Source organism: Pseudorasbora parva, chromosome 22 (assembly GCF_024679245.1).
Source record: "Pseudorasbora parva isolate DD20220531a chromosome 22, ASM2467924v1, whole genome shotgun sequence".
Taxonomy (NCBI): domain Eukaryota; kingdom Metazoa; phylum Chordata; class Actinopteri; order Cypriniformes; family Gobionidae; genus Pseudorasbora; species Pseudorasbora parva.
The window spans coordinates 9,075,888-9,092,959 of NC_090193.1; the positions used below are offsets into that span (position 1 = coordinate 9,075,888).

General features: G+C 37.3%; 1 protein-coding gene across 1 annotated transcript in view; it reads left to right on the plus strand.

The window, feature by feature from the left end:
- The first annotated feature begins 947 nt into the window (after positions 1 to 947).
- gtpbp3 (GTP binding protein 3, mitochondrial) overlaps positions 948 to 17,072 on the plus strand; it is a 60,119-nt gene continuing 43,994 nt past the window's right edge. The window contains exons 1-4 of the mRNA XM_067431224.1: positions 948 to 1,134; positions 1,223 to 1,461; positions 9,463 to 9,549; positions 11,928 to 12,130. Of these exons, the coding sequence (XP_067287325.1) occupies positions 1,082 to 1,134; positions 1,223 to 1,461; positions 9,463 to 9,549; positions 11,928 to 12,130 (582 nt within the window). The 5' untranslated portion in view covers positions 948 to 1,081. The remainder of the gene's footprint in view (positions 1,135 to 1,222; positions 1,462 to 9,462; positions 9,550 to 11,927; positions 12,131 to 17,072) is intronic.

Sequence of the window (17,072 nt, forward strand, 5' to 3'; positions counted from 1 at the left end):
ACACCAGATTTAGTTTTGTTACATACAGTTACATTTAAACTGTTTACAAGATATATATTACCTGTAACCACATTTTCAAATGATCTCATTAAAAGTTTAAATGGATTGGAATGATAAGCTCTGCATTGTGATAAAAATATATTATTGTGTATATAAGTAAATGTAAAAAATAGAAGGTTACAGATGACAAGAGGATTCTAGATATAGCCTTGCCCTGTTGCTTTCAGAAGCAATCACCTGAGCTGACACTAAATCAAGTAGCCTAATAACCATTTTTGCATAGGCTACCCATCAAACACCACCACCACCACCACCAAAAAAAAGAAAAAAAAAAAAAGAAAAACACACACAAAAAAAAAAACTTAAGAAATAATAAAAAAAAACAATGCCAGAAGGTAAACATTTGAATCTCTTAACTAAAACACACGTCTTGGATGTAATCTTAAAACTATGTATGATAATTGAATTAATTAATAAATCACACATTTTGTCAATGCAAAATGCAATACATCTATTGGCAGACTCCACAGTCACTTATAAATTTATGTTCAATTAAACAGGAAAGTGAACGATTCCTGAGTGAACCTACTTTTAATAATATATACAAATGATGCTACATGCTAATCAAATCCACAAATACATAAATAACTTATACATTTTGATTAATTATAGGCCTACCTAATGTATCACACTTAAAGACATTTCTTAAGGCTATGTTATTATATTGAATACACGATAAGTCAAATTAACAATAAAATAAATATATTTTAAAATCTGAGTAACGTTAGTAGAATAAATCTGTTTTGATGGTTTCAGTTGTCGCTAGTGTCACACGGAGAGAATTGAAGGGCGCACAAGGGGAGAGGCTTTATTTGATTGACAGTGAAGCTGGCGAATGGCAAGCATCTTCACTCATACGTATAAAGACGCGGACCAATGACATGCCTGAACGGAATCAATAACTAACAAACCTGTAAAATAACTGTCCTAAACACACGTGGAGCGACATGGTAAACAATGAGTAATTCTGGAGGGCTATTGATACACTAAACCCGTATATCAGGTCATAGAGTTAATTAGCATGCACTTTATTAGTGGTTGGAGAAGAAGTGGCGCTGTCATGACTGCTATAAGGTCTCTTGCATCTACTCATAACCCATTGGGTTGTCTATTACGGTAATACGCACAGTAACGTTAAACATGACTGGTTTGTCTTTGGCAGATCTCTTTCAGTGAAAAGGCTGTGTTCTGTCGGGTCGGAGGATGACACCATCTTTGCCTTGTCTTCGGGTCAGGGCCGGTGTGGGGTGGCGGTGGTTCGGGTCAGTGGTCCGGCATCTGCACACGCTGTCCGCAGTCTGACCCGAGGTTTCCCCGCAGCTCGCGTCGCCAGCCTCCGCAGCATCACTCACCCGCAGACCAAAGAGCTGCTGGACCGCGGCCTGGTCCTGTGGTTTCCAGGTCGGATGACAAGTTTTAAACACAAAATAGCTTGTTTTTCACAGTTTGCTAAAAACCCTCAGTCTAATATATTGGTTATTATTTATAAGAAAAAAATACAACAAATAAGTTTTAAAGGATTGACTTCAATAGCTTAATTTGTACTGTCCATCTTTAAATACCTTTCCCTTGTTTTTAAGAGCATTGAAATGTTTTTTTAGTGTCCCTACTCAGACTTTATATCCCGGTTTCACAGACAAGGCTTAAACTAGTCCCAGACTAAACGTTTAACCTGTCTTAACTGAAAACTTGCACTGATATAGCTTAAAAAATATGTCAGTGACATTGTTTTGTTTAAAAATGCACAACAGTAATGTGTGTTTTTTTTTTGAAAGGCACATTTATAAAAGCTAAATGTCCTAACTGAACTAAGGCCTAATCCTGGCTTAATCTAAGCCCTGTCTGAGAAACCGGACCTATAATTTACCAGGACAGCAGAGTGAAGTTTGTTCAGAAAAGTCAGTCATTTTATTATTTTTGCATTATGATCTGAAAGCTGCTTTATGAGGTGTGATTTATATATACAGCGAGGAAAATAAGTATTTTAACACCCTCCTATTTTGCAAGTTCTCCCACTTGGAAATCATGGAGGGGTCTGAAATTGTCATAGTAAGTGCATGTCCACTGTGAGATACATAATCTAAAAAAAAATAATCCAGAAATCACAATATGTGATTTTTTAAAACTGTTTATTTGTATGATACAGCTGCAAATAAGTATTTGAACACCTGTCTGTCAGCTAGAATTCTGACCCTCAAATACCTGTTAGGCTGACTTTAAAATGTCCACCTCCACTCCATTTATTATCCTAAATTAGATGCACCTGTTTGAGGTTGTTAGCTGCATAAAGACACCTGTCCACCTCATACAATCAGTAAGAATCCCACTACTAACATGGCCGAGACAAAAGAGCTATCCAAAGACACGAGCGACAAAATAGTATACCGCCACAAGGCTGGAAAGGGCTCAGGGGAAATTGCCAAGCAGCTTGGTGAAAAAAGGTCCTCTGTTTGAGCAATCATTAGAAAATGGGTGATGCTTAACATGACTGTCAATCTCACTCGGACTGGGGCTCCATGCAAGATCTCACCTTCTGGGGTCTCAATGATCCTAAGAAAGGTGAGAAATCAGCCCAGAACTACAATGGCACAGAAGGTTTCCCTGCTTAAACCAGCACATGTCCAGGCCCGTCTTAAGTGTGCCAATGACCATTTGGATGATCCAGAGGAGTCATGGGAGAAAGTCATGTGGTGACTGGGTTGGATGAGTTGGATGAGACCAAAATAGAACTAAACGTGATTGGAGGAAGAAGAATGATGAGTACTATCCCAAGAACACCATTGTACTGTGAAGCATGGGGGTGGTAGCATCATGCTTTGGGAGTGTTTTTCTGCACATGGGACAGGGCAACTGCACTGTATTAAGGAGAGGATGACCGGGGCCATGTATTGCGAGATTTTGGGGAGCAACCTTTTTCCCTCAGTTAGAGCATTGAAGATGGGTCGAGGCTGGGTCTTCCAACATGACAATGACCCAAAGCACACAGCCAGGATAACCAAGGAGTGGCTCTGTAAGAAGCATATTAAGGTTCTGGCATGGCCTAGCCAGTCTCCAGACCTGAACCTAATAGAGAATCTTTGGAGGGAGCTCAAACTCTGTGTTTCTCAGCGACAGGCCAGAAACCTGACTGATCTAGAGAAGATCTGTGTGGAGGAGTGGGCCAAAATCCCTCCTGCAGTGTGTGCAAACCTGGTGAAAAACTACAGGAAACGTTTGACCTAGGGCTGGACAATAATTCAATATCAATATATATCGCGATATAATTTTTTTCAATAACGGTGATATGATTTTTAAACACATTTCCGATATTTCGATAAATATATTACAGCATTCCTCACTGACTGACGTTCAGGCAGGGCGCAGCCGTCAGAAAGAGCAGAACATGATTGGCTACTTGCGTGATGACGTACACCACAGAAACGCAGTCAGTGCTCAGCAGTAGTAGGCTGACAGATCCAACGCGGCAAGTTTTAGCTACAAAAAGAGTTTCCCTGACCGCAACACAAATGTGACTGAACGAACTTCCACAAGTAAGGAGAAAGAAATACCGGTAGTTGATAAGAGAAAAAGACTAACGTTAATTCAGTGGGGTGGAAGTGGTTCGGCGTGTCCCCCGCACTTTTACTGGGTCTCCCCGGTCCTAGTCGACCCGCTCCGAGCGGGATTCCAAACGGCGTTACCTGGAGCGAGGGCGGGCAAGTTAACAGGGACGCTAAAGACCGCTTTCTCTAACCTCGGTTGATTGCGCGCTTCTGGAGGTCACGGGCAAGTGTATACATAGAAACCAACGTGAATACATCAAGATTTAATTTCAGAGACCAAAAATAATCTATGCGTGACCTGTCATTTTATTCGTATCTAAATATGAGGAGGACGCTCTCTCACAGAAAGTCCAAAAGCGGATTCGCAGAACTAACGTTACTGTCGCGCTGGAGCTGCAGCTGAAGGACGTTACATATACATACAAATCGTTATGAGCTGAAAGGTGACGATCGACAGTCAGACGATTGCGACAATATATGAAAGCAGTGAAGGAGCATCATGAGCAACAAAACTGTTTTCAACACTGATAATAATCATAAATGTTTGTTGAGCATCAAATCCTAATATGAGAATGATGAGTGACACTGAAGACTGGAGTAATGATGATAAATTCAGCTTTGATCACAGAAATAAATGACACTTTACTATATATTCACGTAGTGAACAGATGATGTAGATCAGAATAATATTTCACTGTATTACGTTGTTTACTGCATTTTTAATTAAATAAATGCAGCATTAAATATATGCTATAATTTTGCATAAATGAAAAATAGAGCGCTATGAATTGTTCTTCACTGAAATTTAAAACTTAAAAGAAAATGCTCAATAAACTGCGTCTGCGGCATAGGAGCACTGTACGCTGTGAAGCAGATCCACCATCTGAAGAAGATCCATCCGCTAGAATATTCTGAGTCAGGCTGAATCCTGGCTGAATCACTTTTGTTTAATCTATATTAAGAATAATATAATCAGCCTATGTTATAGTTTAAACTTAAAGATATTAATATTAATAAAGTGAGAGTCTTATGTTTATTTGATGTTGATTTCACATTTCTTTTTCATATAAAGGCTAAATACAAATAAAAGGTGAACATTAATTTATTTGTACTGGTTTTATTTCTAAAATATTATATTTTATAGGAGGACTATTCATAGACTTGGCCAATACATTTTTCAGAAGTTTGTAGGTACAGACATCCTATGTGGCAGTTCTTAGTAGTTTTTTCTAAAGCTTTTATATAGTTCATATCGATATCGGAATTATATCGTATCGACCAAAATTAAAAAAAATATCGTGATATGAATTTTGGCCATATCGTCCAGCCCTAGTTTGACCTCTGTAATTGCAAACAAAGGCTACTCTACCAAAAATTAACTTTTATTTCCTCAGGTGTTCAAATACTTATTTGCAGCTGTATCATACAAACAAATAGTTTAAAAAATCATACATTGTGATTTCTGGATTTTTTTTAGATTATGTCTCTCACAGTGGACATTTTCAGACCCCTCCATGATTTCTAAGTGGAAAAACTTGCATAATAGCAGGATGTTGGAAAAAAATTACATTGCGCTATTTTTTTCCGCAACAATATATATTGCGATTTTGAGAGCCATCAATCCAGGCTAAAGTCAATAATTACCATTCCATGATATTAATAATTTCAGTAATAAGCAAGCTTCATTACAGGTGACAAAAATAAATGTTGGAAAGTATGTGTAAACATGAAACTAAACCTCCAGTAGGTGGCAGAAGGTGACCGTCTTAATGAGTGAGTCACTGAGTCGTTCATTCAAACGATTCATTCAAACGCTGAATCGTTCACGCTTGTTACTGTGAGTGAGACGCGTTACGGTTCTGCTGTGAACGATTTTCACTGCTGAAATAGAACAAAAACACTAAATATTGCATCTAAAATGTAAGTGACTTTAAGTGAATGTTAATTAGTTGTTTATGGAACTGTCATATGAAATCAGTGTAATTTTCAGTGTAAGTCGTGATGTTAGGCTATTCAGTAAAATGCTCTAGTGTTGTAATTTCTCCTCGAGAGGCTGCACGAGCGTCAACATCGCGACCTTATCGTCAGTTCATTATATTTATATATTATTATCCAATATCGATCGCCACTTAGACTGAATTAATGCACAAACATTCGAGCATTTTGGTGATTCGCTAGTTATTAGGCCGTCAGGCAAGTAAAATTCTCTTACTCTTGTCCCTTCAAAAAATCTGCTTGTCCTGGACAGGCGTTAAAGGTCCCGTTCTTCGCGATTCCATTTTTCAAACTTTATTTAGTGTGTAATGTTGCTGTTAGAGCATAAATAATACCTGTAAAATTATAAAGCTCAAAGTTCAATGCCAAGCGAGATATTTTATTTAACAGAAGTTCTCTTTCAAAGCCTACAGCGAACGGCCGGTTTGGACTACACCTCTGCACTTCCTTCAGGAATGACGTCACTAGAACCGTTTGTTGACTAACCCTCCGCCCACAAGAACACGCAAAATAGGGGGCGTGGTCTTGTTGCTCTCCCACGTGAGCGCGCATTCAGCACTTGCATCTCCCCATTATAGTAAGAGGCGGGACCTTTCGGGCAAAGTGCGCTAAGCTGCTGTCCAATCACAACACGGGAAGCGCTGGCCCAATCAGAACTCGTTACGTATTTCTGAAGGAGGGACTTCATAGAACAAGGAAATCATCAGGCCGTTTTTAGGAGAGAGGAAACAGCGCTGTACAGATAAGTCAATTGTGTGAAAAATACTGTGTTTTTTTACACACGAAACATGAACTCATGTTATATTTCACACTGTAAACATAATCAAAGCTTTGTAAACATGCGAAGAACGGGACCTTTAATGTTGAGCCCTGCCTTTTATTCGTCGTAAAGAGCTTTGTGGTGCCGTTTTAAGTAATCAGACAAATTGGTGGTGTTTTCTTGTTTTGTGGCGACAAGACACTCCATGCAAAGTTCCTCTTTTTGGTCAACATCCTCCATTTTGTTGGCAAAATAGTCCCTAAAAGATGATTTCTGGTACGAAACGGCGGTTGGTTCCTATTCGTTGCGCATTTTAGCAGTGCCATTGACTGTTTGGCCGTGAGCGGTGAGCAGCGGCACAGCGAACCAATCAATGTGCAGGCTCGCTGAACGTGCATGTCACTCCAGCAACAAACTCGTGTTTACTTGTGCTACCGTTCTCTTTATACACCATGGGCTAATACCCTTCACATCGCATGCCGGCGATGTGACTATCGCTCACGCGCACATCGCGATGTCGATGTTAAAACAGAATATCGTTCAGCCCTAGTATGTGTGTGTGTGTATATATATATATATATATATATATATATATATATATATATATATATATATATATATATATATAATAAGTTAGACAAAAATCAATTCATGGTTTAACAATCAATAGAAAATAAAACATTAGAGGTGTGCTGTCAAACGATTAAAAGTTTGTATTTACATAAAATGTGTGTGTTTATTTATTATTATTATAATGTAAATATAAATACACATGCATGTATACATTTTTAAGAATCCAAACTTTATTTTGTATCGCGATTATATGAATTATATTATTAACCACGATTAATCGTTTGACAGCACTAATGTTTTATTTCTTATTGATTGTTTAATGTACAGCTCCTTCTCAAAAAATAACATATTGTGATAAAGTTCATTATTTTCCATAATTGTAATGATAAAAATTAAACTTTCATATATTTTAGATTCATTGCACACCAACTGAAATATTTCAGGTCTTTTATTGTTTTAATACTGATGATTTTGGCATACAGCTCATGAAAACCCAAAATTCCTATCTAAAAAAAATAGCATATTTTGAAAAGGTTCTCTAAACGAGCTATTAACCTAATCATCTGAATCAACTTATTTTGAGGCTTTTAAAAGCCTGGTTCATTACTCAAAACCGCAATCATGGGTAAGACTGCCGACCCGACCCTGTCCAGAAAGCCATCATTGACAACCTCAAGCGAGAGGGTAAGACACAGAAAGAAATTTCTGAACGAATAGGCTGTTCCCAGAGTGCTGTATCAAGGCACCTCAGTGGGAAGTCTGTGGGAAGGAAAAAGTGTGGCAAAAAACGCTGCACAACGAGAAGAAGTGACCGGACCCTGAGGAAGATTGTGGAGAAGGACCGATTCCAGACCTTGGGGGACCTGCGGAAGCAGTGGACTGAGACTGGAGTAGAAACATCCAGAGCCACCGTGCACAGGCGTGTGCAGGAAATGGGCTACAGGTGCCGCATTCCCCAGGTCAAGCCACTTTGGGCTACAGAGAAGCAGCACTGGACTGTTGCTCAGTGGTCCAAAGTACTTTTTTCGGATGAAAGCAAATTTTGCATGTCATTCGGAAATCAAGGTGCCAGAGTCTGGAGGGAGACTGGGGAGAAGGAAATGCCAAAATGCCTGAAGTCCAGTGTCAAGTACCCACAGTGTGTGATGGTCTGGGGTGCCATGTCAGCTGCTGGTGTTGGTCCACTGTGTCTTATCAAGGGCAGGTCAATGCAGCTAGCTATCAGGAGATTTTGGAGCTCTTCATGCTTCATCTGCTGAAAAGCTTTATGGAGATGAAGATTTGGTTTTTCAGCCTGACCTGGCACCTGCTCACAGTGCCAAAACCACTGGTAAATGGTTTACTGACCATGGTATTACTGTGTTCAATTGGCCTGCCAACTCTCCTGACCTGAATGTGAAATATGCATTTTTGGGTTTTCATGAGCTGTATGCCAAAATCAATAGTATTAAAACAATAAAAGACCTGAAATATTTCAGTTGATGTGCGATTAATCTAAAATATATGAAAGTTTAATTTTTATCATTACATTATGGAAAATAATGAACTTTATCACAATATGCGATATTTTTTTAAAAGGACCTGTATTTAAACCATAAATATATTTATTTATTTTTTTTACTAACAGTTTTTAATTTGAAATTAAATCACACCTGATAAAGTTGTTGCACAGTCACACCTGTTTTCAGATCATAATTTATGAATGCCCATTTATGGCATTTGACAGCCCTATAAAAAATACAATAGAAAAATGTAAAATAGTCTTACAGATTCATTGACTGGTCCAAGGTTTATTCAGATTTTTCTAGAAAATCTTCATAACACCACACCATATTTAAAATCCGCAAAATTAATTTGTAGGTTGATCAAGATATGTTTCAGGATATGTGACAAATGTGTTAAAGTTGTTGAATCATAGGTTGAAGAAGTTACATTTTTTAAGTCTGCACTTAGTGAAAAGTCCCCTAACTTAAGAATATATACAGAATATATATTTTTATGGAAGTTTAGAATCGAATTAGTCCAAACTAACATTTATTTGTTTGGGGTTTATTTGATCAAAATACAATAAAAAACAACAAAACTAGTTTATATGTATTTTTATTATTCTGTGATCAAAGCTGAGTTTTCAGCATCATTACTTCAGTCTTTAGTGACACATGATCCTTCAGAAATCATTCAAATATGAAAATTTGCTGCTCAAGAAACATTTCCTATTATTATCATCAATGTTGAAAACAGTTGTGCTGCTTCATATCAGCAGTGCTACATTTTTTGGGGGATTCTTGATGAATAGAAAGTAAAAAAAGCACAGCAGTTAATTGAAATAGAAATATTTTCTAACACTGTAAATGTCTTAAGTGTCACTTTTGATCAATTGCATGCCTCCTTACTGTGAATTAAGGTATTCATTTATTCGAAAAACAAAAACAAAACCATAAAACCACTGATTGTTAGTATGCATTGAATTTACAGTTACTACAATTTCTAAATTGTGTATTATTCCTGCTAAGACATATTTCACTCTTTCAGGTCCTGGTAGTTTCACAGGAGAGGACAGTGCAGAGTTTCACATTCACGGGGGTCCCGCTGTCATCAGTGGAGTCTTACAGGCGATTGGTATGTGTAAGAGAGTCAACCATTATTGTCCCAAATCTTTCTGGATAACATCACAATTTTGTCTATAAACCCAATCCTTTATAAATGAAATGTATTTATAATATGCAAACAGATGACAGCTAGTTGTTGATTCACTATTTTAACACTAGATGGCAGCATCTGTTTTGGATCTAGCTTTGTATCAGCAGAGACTTAACAGCTTTATCATTGTTCTGTATAGAAAGTCACAATCCATAAACGACCATTATATCAGTTATAGTGACAAACCTGTAAAACATTAAAAAAAGAAACACAGGGTCTTGGGACCAGAATAATTTGGTATGATTACAACTGAAAAATTAATGCAAGATTGTTTCTGTTTCCTCTTTGCAAAAACCCTTCTTTAAACATATTAATAAAATCATTACAAGGACAATATCTGTTTATTATTTTTAAGTTAGTTTCTTTGACTTCATTAGGAATTGCATACCGGTATTTATTTCTATCTGACCACATATTCTTAAAACAATGGGAATGATAATGCTTCACCGTTGTCTTAGCTGAAACATTTTTCTTAATATTATTATATTTTTTTATCCTTAATGGAAAGGCCCCCAACCAATTACAGGATTATACAAACTGAATTCTGGAAATTTTGGGACGTTTTTAAAATTTTAATAAAATGACAACTAGAAGACTTTCTAATCACACGAGCCGTTATTTTATTCAAAATAGACCATAGATTACAAATGTTTAAACAAAAATGTTACACTTATCCGCTAATTGATCTCATTTTAAACTTGGTGCCTGCTACAGGTCTTATAAAAGTTGGGATGGGGGCATGTGTAGAATCTCCTCTTCTTTTCAAAACAGTTTGGAGACGTCTGGGCATCAAGGTTGTGAGTTTTGGTGTTGGAATTTGGTCCTATTCTTGCCTAGGTTTTCAGCTATTGGAAGAGTTTGTGGTCATCTTAAATGTTCTCTCTATAGGTGAAGGATCAGGCCAATGCAGCACCCGGACTTCTTCTATGATGAAGCCATGCTGTTGTAATAGCTGCAGTGGTTTTGCATTGTCCTTCCCTGAAATAGACGTCATCTGGAGGGGAGCATATATTGCTCTAAAACCTTTATATACCTTTTAGCATTCATAGTGCCTACAAAAACATGCAAGCTGTCCATACCGTATGTACTTATGCACTTCCAAACCATCAGAGATGCTGGCTTTTGAACTAAATGCTGATACCATGCTGGAAGGTCTCCCTCCTCTTTAGCCTGGAGGATGCGGAGTCCGTGATTTCCTACAAGAATGTCAAATTTGGACTCGTCTGACCATAGAACACTTTTCCACTTTGAAATGGTCCATTTTAAATGAGCCTTGACCCACAGGACACGACTGCCCTTCTGGACCATGTTCACATACGGCTTCCTTTTTGCATGATGGAGCTTTAAGTTGGCATCTGCAGATGTTACGTGGATTGTGTTTACCGACAGTGGTTTCTGGAAGTATTCCTGGGCCCATTTAGTGATTCAGTGTCATCTGAGGGCCCGAAGACCACAGGCATCCAATAAAGGTCTTTGGCCTTGTCCCTACACACAAAGATTTCTCCAGTTTCTCTGAATCGTTTGATGATGCTATAGATGATGAGGTTTGCAAAGATTTCACAGCCTCTGCCCCTCTTTACTTCTGAGAGACCCTGCCTCTCTACAACATCTCTTTTATAGCTAATCATGTTATAGACCTGATATCAATTAACTTAATTAGTTGCTAGATGTTCTCCCAGCTGAATCTTTTCCAAATTTCTTGCGTTTTCAGTTTTCATTTGCCGACTTTTATGAGACCCGTAGCAGGCATTACATTTGAAATGAGCTCATTTAGTGGATAAAAGTGAAACATTTCTCAGTTTAAACATGTATGTCCTATTGTGAATAAAATATTGGCTCATGCGATTTGAAAGTCTTTTAGTTGTCATTTTATTCAAATTTAAAAAGCATCCCAAGTTTTTCGGAATTCAGGTTGTACATCTTCTAATTTTTAAAGGTAAAGTAGTTTCTGGGAAACACCATGAATAAGTTTTAATTAATCTTTTAACAATACATTTGTCCCAAGATTATTAACAAATTCAGTGTAATTATATAGGTCATCTGACTGATTTAAAATCTGTTACAAAATATATTAAAGCAATGTTGTTTTTGAATAATATATATTGATAATTCCTGTTTGTAGGCATATTTCCATGCAGTAACTTTTTATTTCTGATGTATTTACTCATAAAATCCTATTTAACTAATAGCCTGAAGATATTACACAATTTTACTCAAATGTCTTTAAATAGTGATGTGGTTAGTTTATTCTAAAGTTTATTTTATTATAAAGATGTCTTGTTTTGTGTGCGTTTTAGGGAGTTTGCCAGGGCTGCGGCCTGCAGAAGCGGGTGAGTTCACCAGACGGGCGTTCTGTGCTGGAAAGTTGGACCTTACTGAAGTAGAGGGTCTAGGTGACCTGATCCATGCAGAGACAGAAGCACAGAGGCGACAGGCTCTCCGGCAAATGGCGGGAGACCTGGGCCGCATTTACCAAGACTGGAGAGTTCGGCTTAAACGAGTAAGTAAAGGATTGATCAGGGTGTAACTTATATTTTAGAACCTCTTTATGTCCCCATATTTCATGTCATCTGACCACCAAATTAACACAGTTCTCCATGGGCTATGGCACCTTTGTGCAAGAATATTGCTGTGACAGCCCTAATTGCTTTAACATGACTAAGAGGCCAGGAAATTCCAGACAGATGCCATATACATCATTAATGTGGGAATTGTTGAGTGGTGTACGTGTTTGAGGGTTTCCTAATGGTTAGGAATCAGGGATACAAACAAAAGTGTTTTTAAATGTGTTTATGTTTAAAACAAGAACAATGAGTTGGCAAAACTTCCCTTTGAATTAAGTTGTTTTTTCTGAGGCCATTGGCAGTTGTTTGTTCTCACTTCATTATTTTGGTCAATTTTAAAAGACTTTTGCACTGAAAACAATACTAGTAAGGGAAGAACGTCACTTTTTTGCAGCACATTTAGAAGATACAGTAAAATATATAGACTTATCGGGCATAACATTATGACCACTGACCACTGAAGTAAACTCTGATTATCTCTCCATCACGGCCCCTGTTAGTGGGTGGGATTTATTAGGCAGCAAGTCAACATTTGGTCCAAGTTGATGTGTTAGAAGCAGGAAAAAAGGCAAGCATAACGATTTGAGTGAGGTTGACAAGGACCAAATTTTAATGACTAGACAACGGGTCAGAGTATCTCCAAAACTGCAGCTCTTGTGGGGTGTTCCTGTTCTGCAGAGGTCAGTATTTATCAAAAGTAGTCCAAGGAAGGAACAGTGGTGAACCGACGACAGGGTCATGGCTTATTGATGGACGTGGGGAGCGAAGGCTGGCCCTTGTGATCCGATCAAACAGATGAGATACTGTAGCTCAAATTGCTCAAGAAGTTAATGCTGGTTCTGATAGAAAGGTGTCAGAATACACAGTACATCACAGTTTGTTGCGTATGGGGCTGCCACTGACCAGTCAGGGAGCCCAGGGTGCCTCACTGCCGAAAGCACCAACAAGTGGGCACCTGTTACTCTGATACTCTGATGTTACTCTGACACGTACCACCCACCTAAGCATTGTTGAAGACCATGTGCACCCTTTCATGGAAACGGTATTCCCTGGTGGCTTCTTTCAGCAGGATAATGCGCCCTGCCCCAATGCAAAAATGGTTCAGGAATGGTTTAAGGAGCACAACGAGTTTGAGGTGTCGACTTGGCCTCCAAATTCCCCAGATCTCAATCCAATTGGAAACCCCACCTCGCAAATTACAGGACTTAAAAGATATGCTGCTAACATCTTGGTGCCAGATACCACAGCACACCTTCAGGGGTCTAGTAAAGTCCATGCCTCAAAGGTCAGGGCTGTTTTGGCAACAAAATGGGGACCAACACAATATAAGGAAGGTGGTCATAATGTTATGATGAACTCTAAAGTGTTGCTAATACAACTCATTGTGTTTCTCCCTAAACATTTATATTTAGACAACATGTGTTCCCTTCAATTTATTACTTAAAATTACATTAACACTTTAGAATAATGGTGATTAGTTAACATTAGTTGATGTATTAACATGAAGTAACTATGAGCAGTACATATCATATGTTACTGTATTTGTTCATCTTTGTTAACGTCAGTTAATAAAAATACAGCTGTTCATGTTAGTTCACAGTGCATTAACTAATGTTAACAAGATTTTAATAAAGCATTAGTAAATGTTGAAATTAACGTTAACAAAGATAAATAAATGCTATAGAAGTGCAGCTTTTATTAGTGCATTATTAGTTCATGTTAACTAATGTAATTAAATAATGTTAACTAATGACCTTTATTCTTAAGTGTTAAATCTAAAGCAAAATGTCTTTACTTGGCCCTACAAAGGTCTTACATTTATCTTCATAAATCCTGCAGAATTTTTAAGTTTGATGTACACTACTGTTCAATAAGATTTTTTTTATTAATAATTGTATTGATATTTATTAAAGAAGTAATAAATTGATCAAAAGTGACAGTAAAAACATTTCTAATGTTACCCCCCCAAAAAAATCAATTTCAAAGAAATGTTATTTTTAAATTTAAATTGATCCTGCCAAAAAAACAAATCCTGAAAAAAATGCATCAAAGTACAAACATATTTAGCTGTACAATACTGACTATAATAATAAGAAATGTTGAGTAGCAAATCAGCATATTAGTATTTCTGAAGTATTATGGGACACTGAAGACTGGAGTAATTCATTTTACTGCATTTTAAAAGTTATTTTGAACTGTATTCAAATTTGTACAGTGATATTGTTTTTACTGTAATTTGGATCAAATAAATACAGCCTTGGCGAGCACGAGACTTATTTTTCAAAAAATGTATATATAAAAAAATGATCGACCCTTTTTGAACAATAGTGTATGATTATCACCTACTGGATAATACAACTGGTTAAAGAAATCCCATAGACTAACATTGAAGAAGGGAACCAAGTCCTATCTACAGAGCAGAATATCAGAGGGATGCGGGATGGGTTCTTTTGATTTGAACCATAAGTCGACATGTCCACTTTAGTCCACGGCAGAAAAATCAAGCCAAAATATCCCAGAATTGGTTGTTGCCGATTACACCATTTGGAGCCTAAGTCTGTGCAGTGATCTTAAGGTATCAAGGTCCCGTTCCCGCAGACTCAATCGCAAGCACAGCTGTCAATCATGACGCTAAACCTCGTTTTTATAGCATCAAATACCTAACTAAAATCAAACTTACTTGAACATACTTCAGTGGGATGAGAACTACCTAAAATAACAAGCCATCTTCGTTAAACTTTTTTTTGAAGTGTAATCAGATATTTTATTTTGGTTCGCATCCCATTCTATTACATAGAGTAGGCGGTGTTTATGACCTATACTGCAGCCAGCCATCAGCGGCCAATCGAAATGTTTGGCTTCATTTTTCAGGACGTGTGCGGCACAATTGACTTGGACCATTAAGCAACCATCCAAAACACCCTAGGAACTGTAAAGCAACATGTTAACGACCAATGAGAAAACTTCCTCAGTGTTGCAACTCCCTGAACAACCATAGTATGAAATCTGTGAGGAACAAAGCACCCAGTTTTCTCATTCCTCGTCTCATATTTGAAATGCATGAAATCGACCAGTTTGGACTGGAGCAGACGTCACAGTTTCATCACGTGCAGCTGCACGAGGGTAGTGGCAGAAAAATTGCAGTAACAAGTGGAGGAAAATGGGCAAAATCCACAGAATAAGAGAAAAATGTTTTGTCAGAATCAGTTTTCAAAAAATGGCCTTCATTTTTATAAAATTACATCATTGAAGACACCCTTTGAAGCTAAACGCAGATGTTTATGTTGCAAGACACAGACTGGACTGATGAAACCTGCAATGATTAGTCTAATATTAAAGCATTAATTTGATGTAAACAGTATGCCTACATAATATTTACAAATGCAGTTCATAGGGAACAAACATCCAAAGCAGTTACTGTATGAAATATTGAAACCTATAACTTTTAAACATGGCCTATAACATTTAATCTCACAATTCTTGACTGTTTTTCTTGCATTTCCGTGTTTATATCTCCTAGTTCTGACTTTATAATTCACAAATGAGAGTTTATATCACAATTCTGAGGGTAAAGGAGTCAGAATTGCAGGATTTGCAATTATGAGGAAAAAAGACAGAATAATGAGTATATCTCACATTTCTGTTTATCCTTCTAAGAAATGTGAGATATAAACTCAAAATTAACATTTTTAATTCTTTAATTCCGTGGCAGTAGAGATTGCTACTACAGAACTGTAATTTTCTGCCACCTGGTAGGCTCCGCCCCCATAACAAATAATTGCTGGTTGCAAACACAAAATAGGTCTATTAATACAGATGGATTGATAGATTGGAGAACCTCCAACTAAACAAGTTCAAAAATATGCTATTTGGTAATAGGAAAAGTCCTTGTTTCCTTTTAGTGAGGAACAGAGGCAGAATTGGCTGTTGAACATGATTTATACGCCAACAGAACACTTGTAAGTGTGTTTATATGAGGTTATTCTTTTTTATTTAAGGTAAATAAATAATTCCAAAATGTACTGCTTGATTGGGCAGTGTTGTCGCTCTGTCACGTATGGTGTCCATCTATTGTTTGTGTGTAAGACCGTGCTGATTGCTCAAATCAGTGAGGAGCAGAGAGCAGGAGACAGGACATCCTGAGTAGGGGTGTGTGCCAAGCCGTTAGAGCCCACAGGACCAGTTTGATGTTGGCTAATGGTTTGAGTGATGACTCCTGGAAGGAGCTTTTTTTTTGTCACAAGCACTTAATTTCAAATTCTGGAAATAAATAAAAACAAATAAAAGTTATGATGTAAAATTAATAGGCAATATTTAAAATTCTGCACATTTCTACACCAGTATTCATACAAGCAAATATGTGACAGATGGTCAGATTTTCTTGCTTCCATTAAAGCACAATATTGTCTTTGGATCATTCGCAAATTATGTTGTTTGCTGTTAGTTGCTGTATTTTTTTGTTGTCAGTAACAAAAAATATCATGTTTTGAACTTATGGAGCTCATACAGCTGCTTTTATTAAAACAAACAGCGACATACTAAATAAGACTTTCGGATATTTCGTGGTAGTTCCTCAGACTTTTTACATAAATCATGCTCAAAATGTATATTATGAGTCACTGAACTCAACCAGTTTGTTCAAGGAAGAAAACAGACAAAGAAACTGTGAATGTTATCTCTAAAATTTACACTACTGTTCAAAACCTTGAGATCAGTATTTTCTTTTTTAAATAATATATTTTTGTAAGAAGTCTCTTTTTTCCAAGGCTGCATTTATTTGATCAAAAGTAACAAGTAAAATTAAAGCTGCGAGCAGCGATGACGGGCCCAAGCCGGGGGCACCGCCACCCCGGTGGCATCAGCTTAACTGTGCACAGC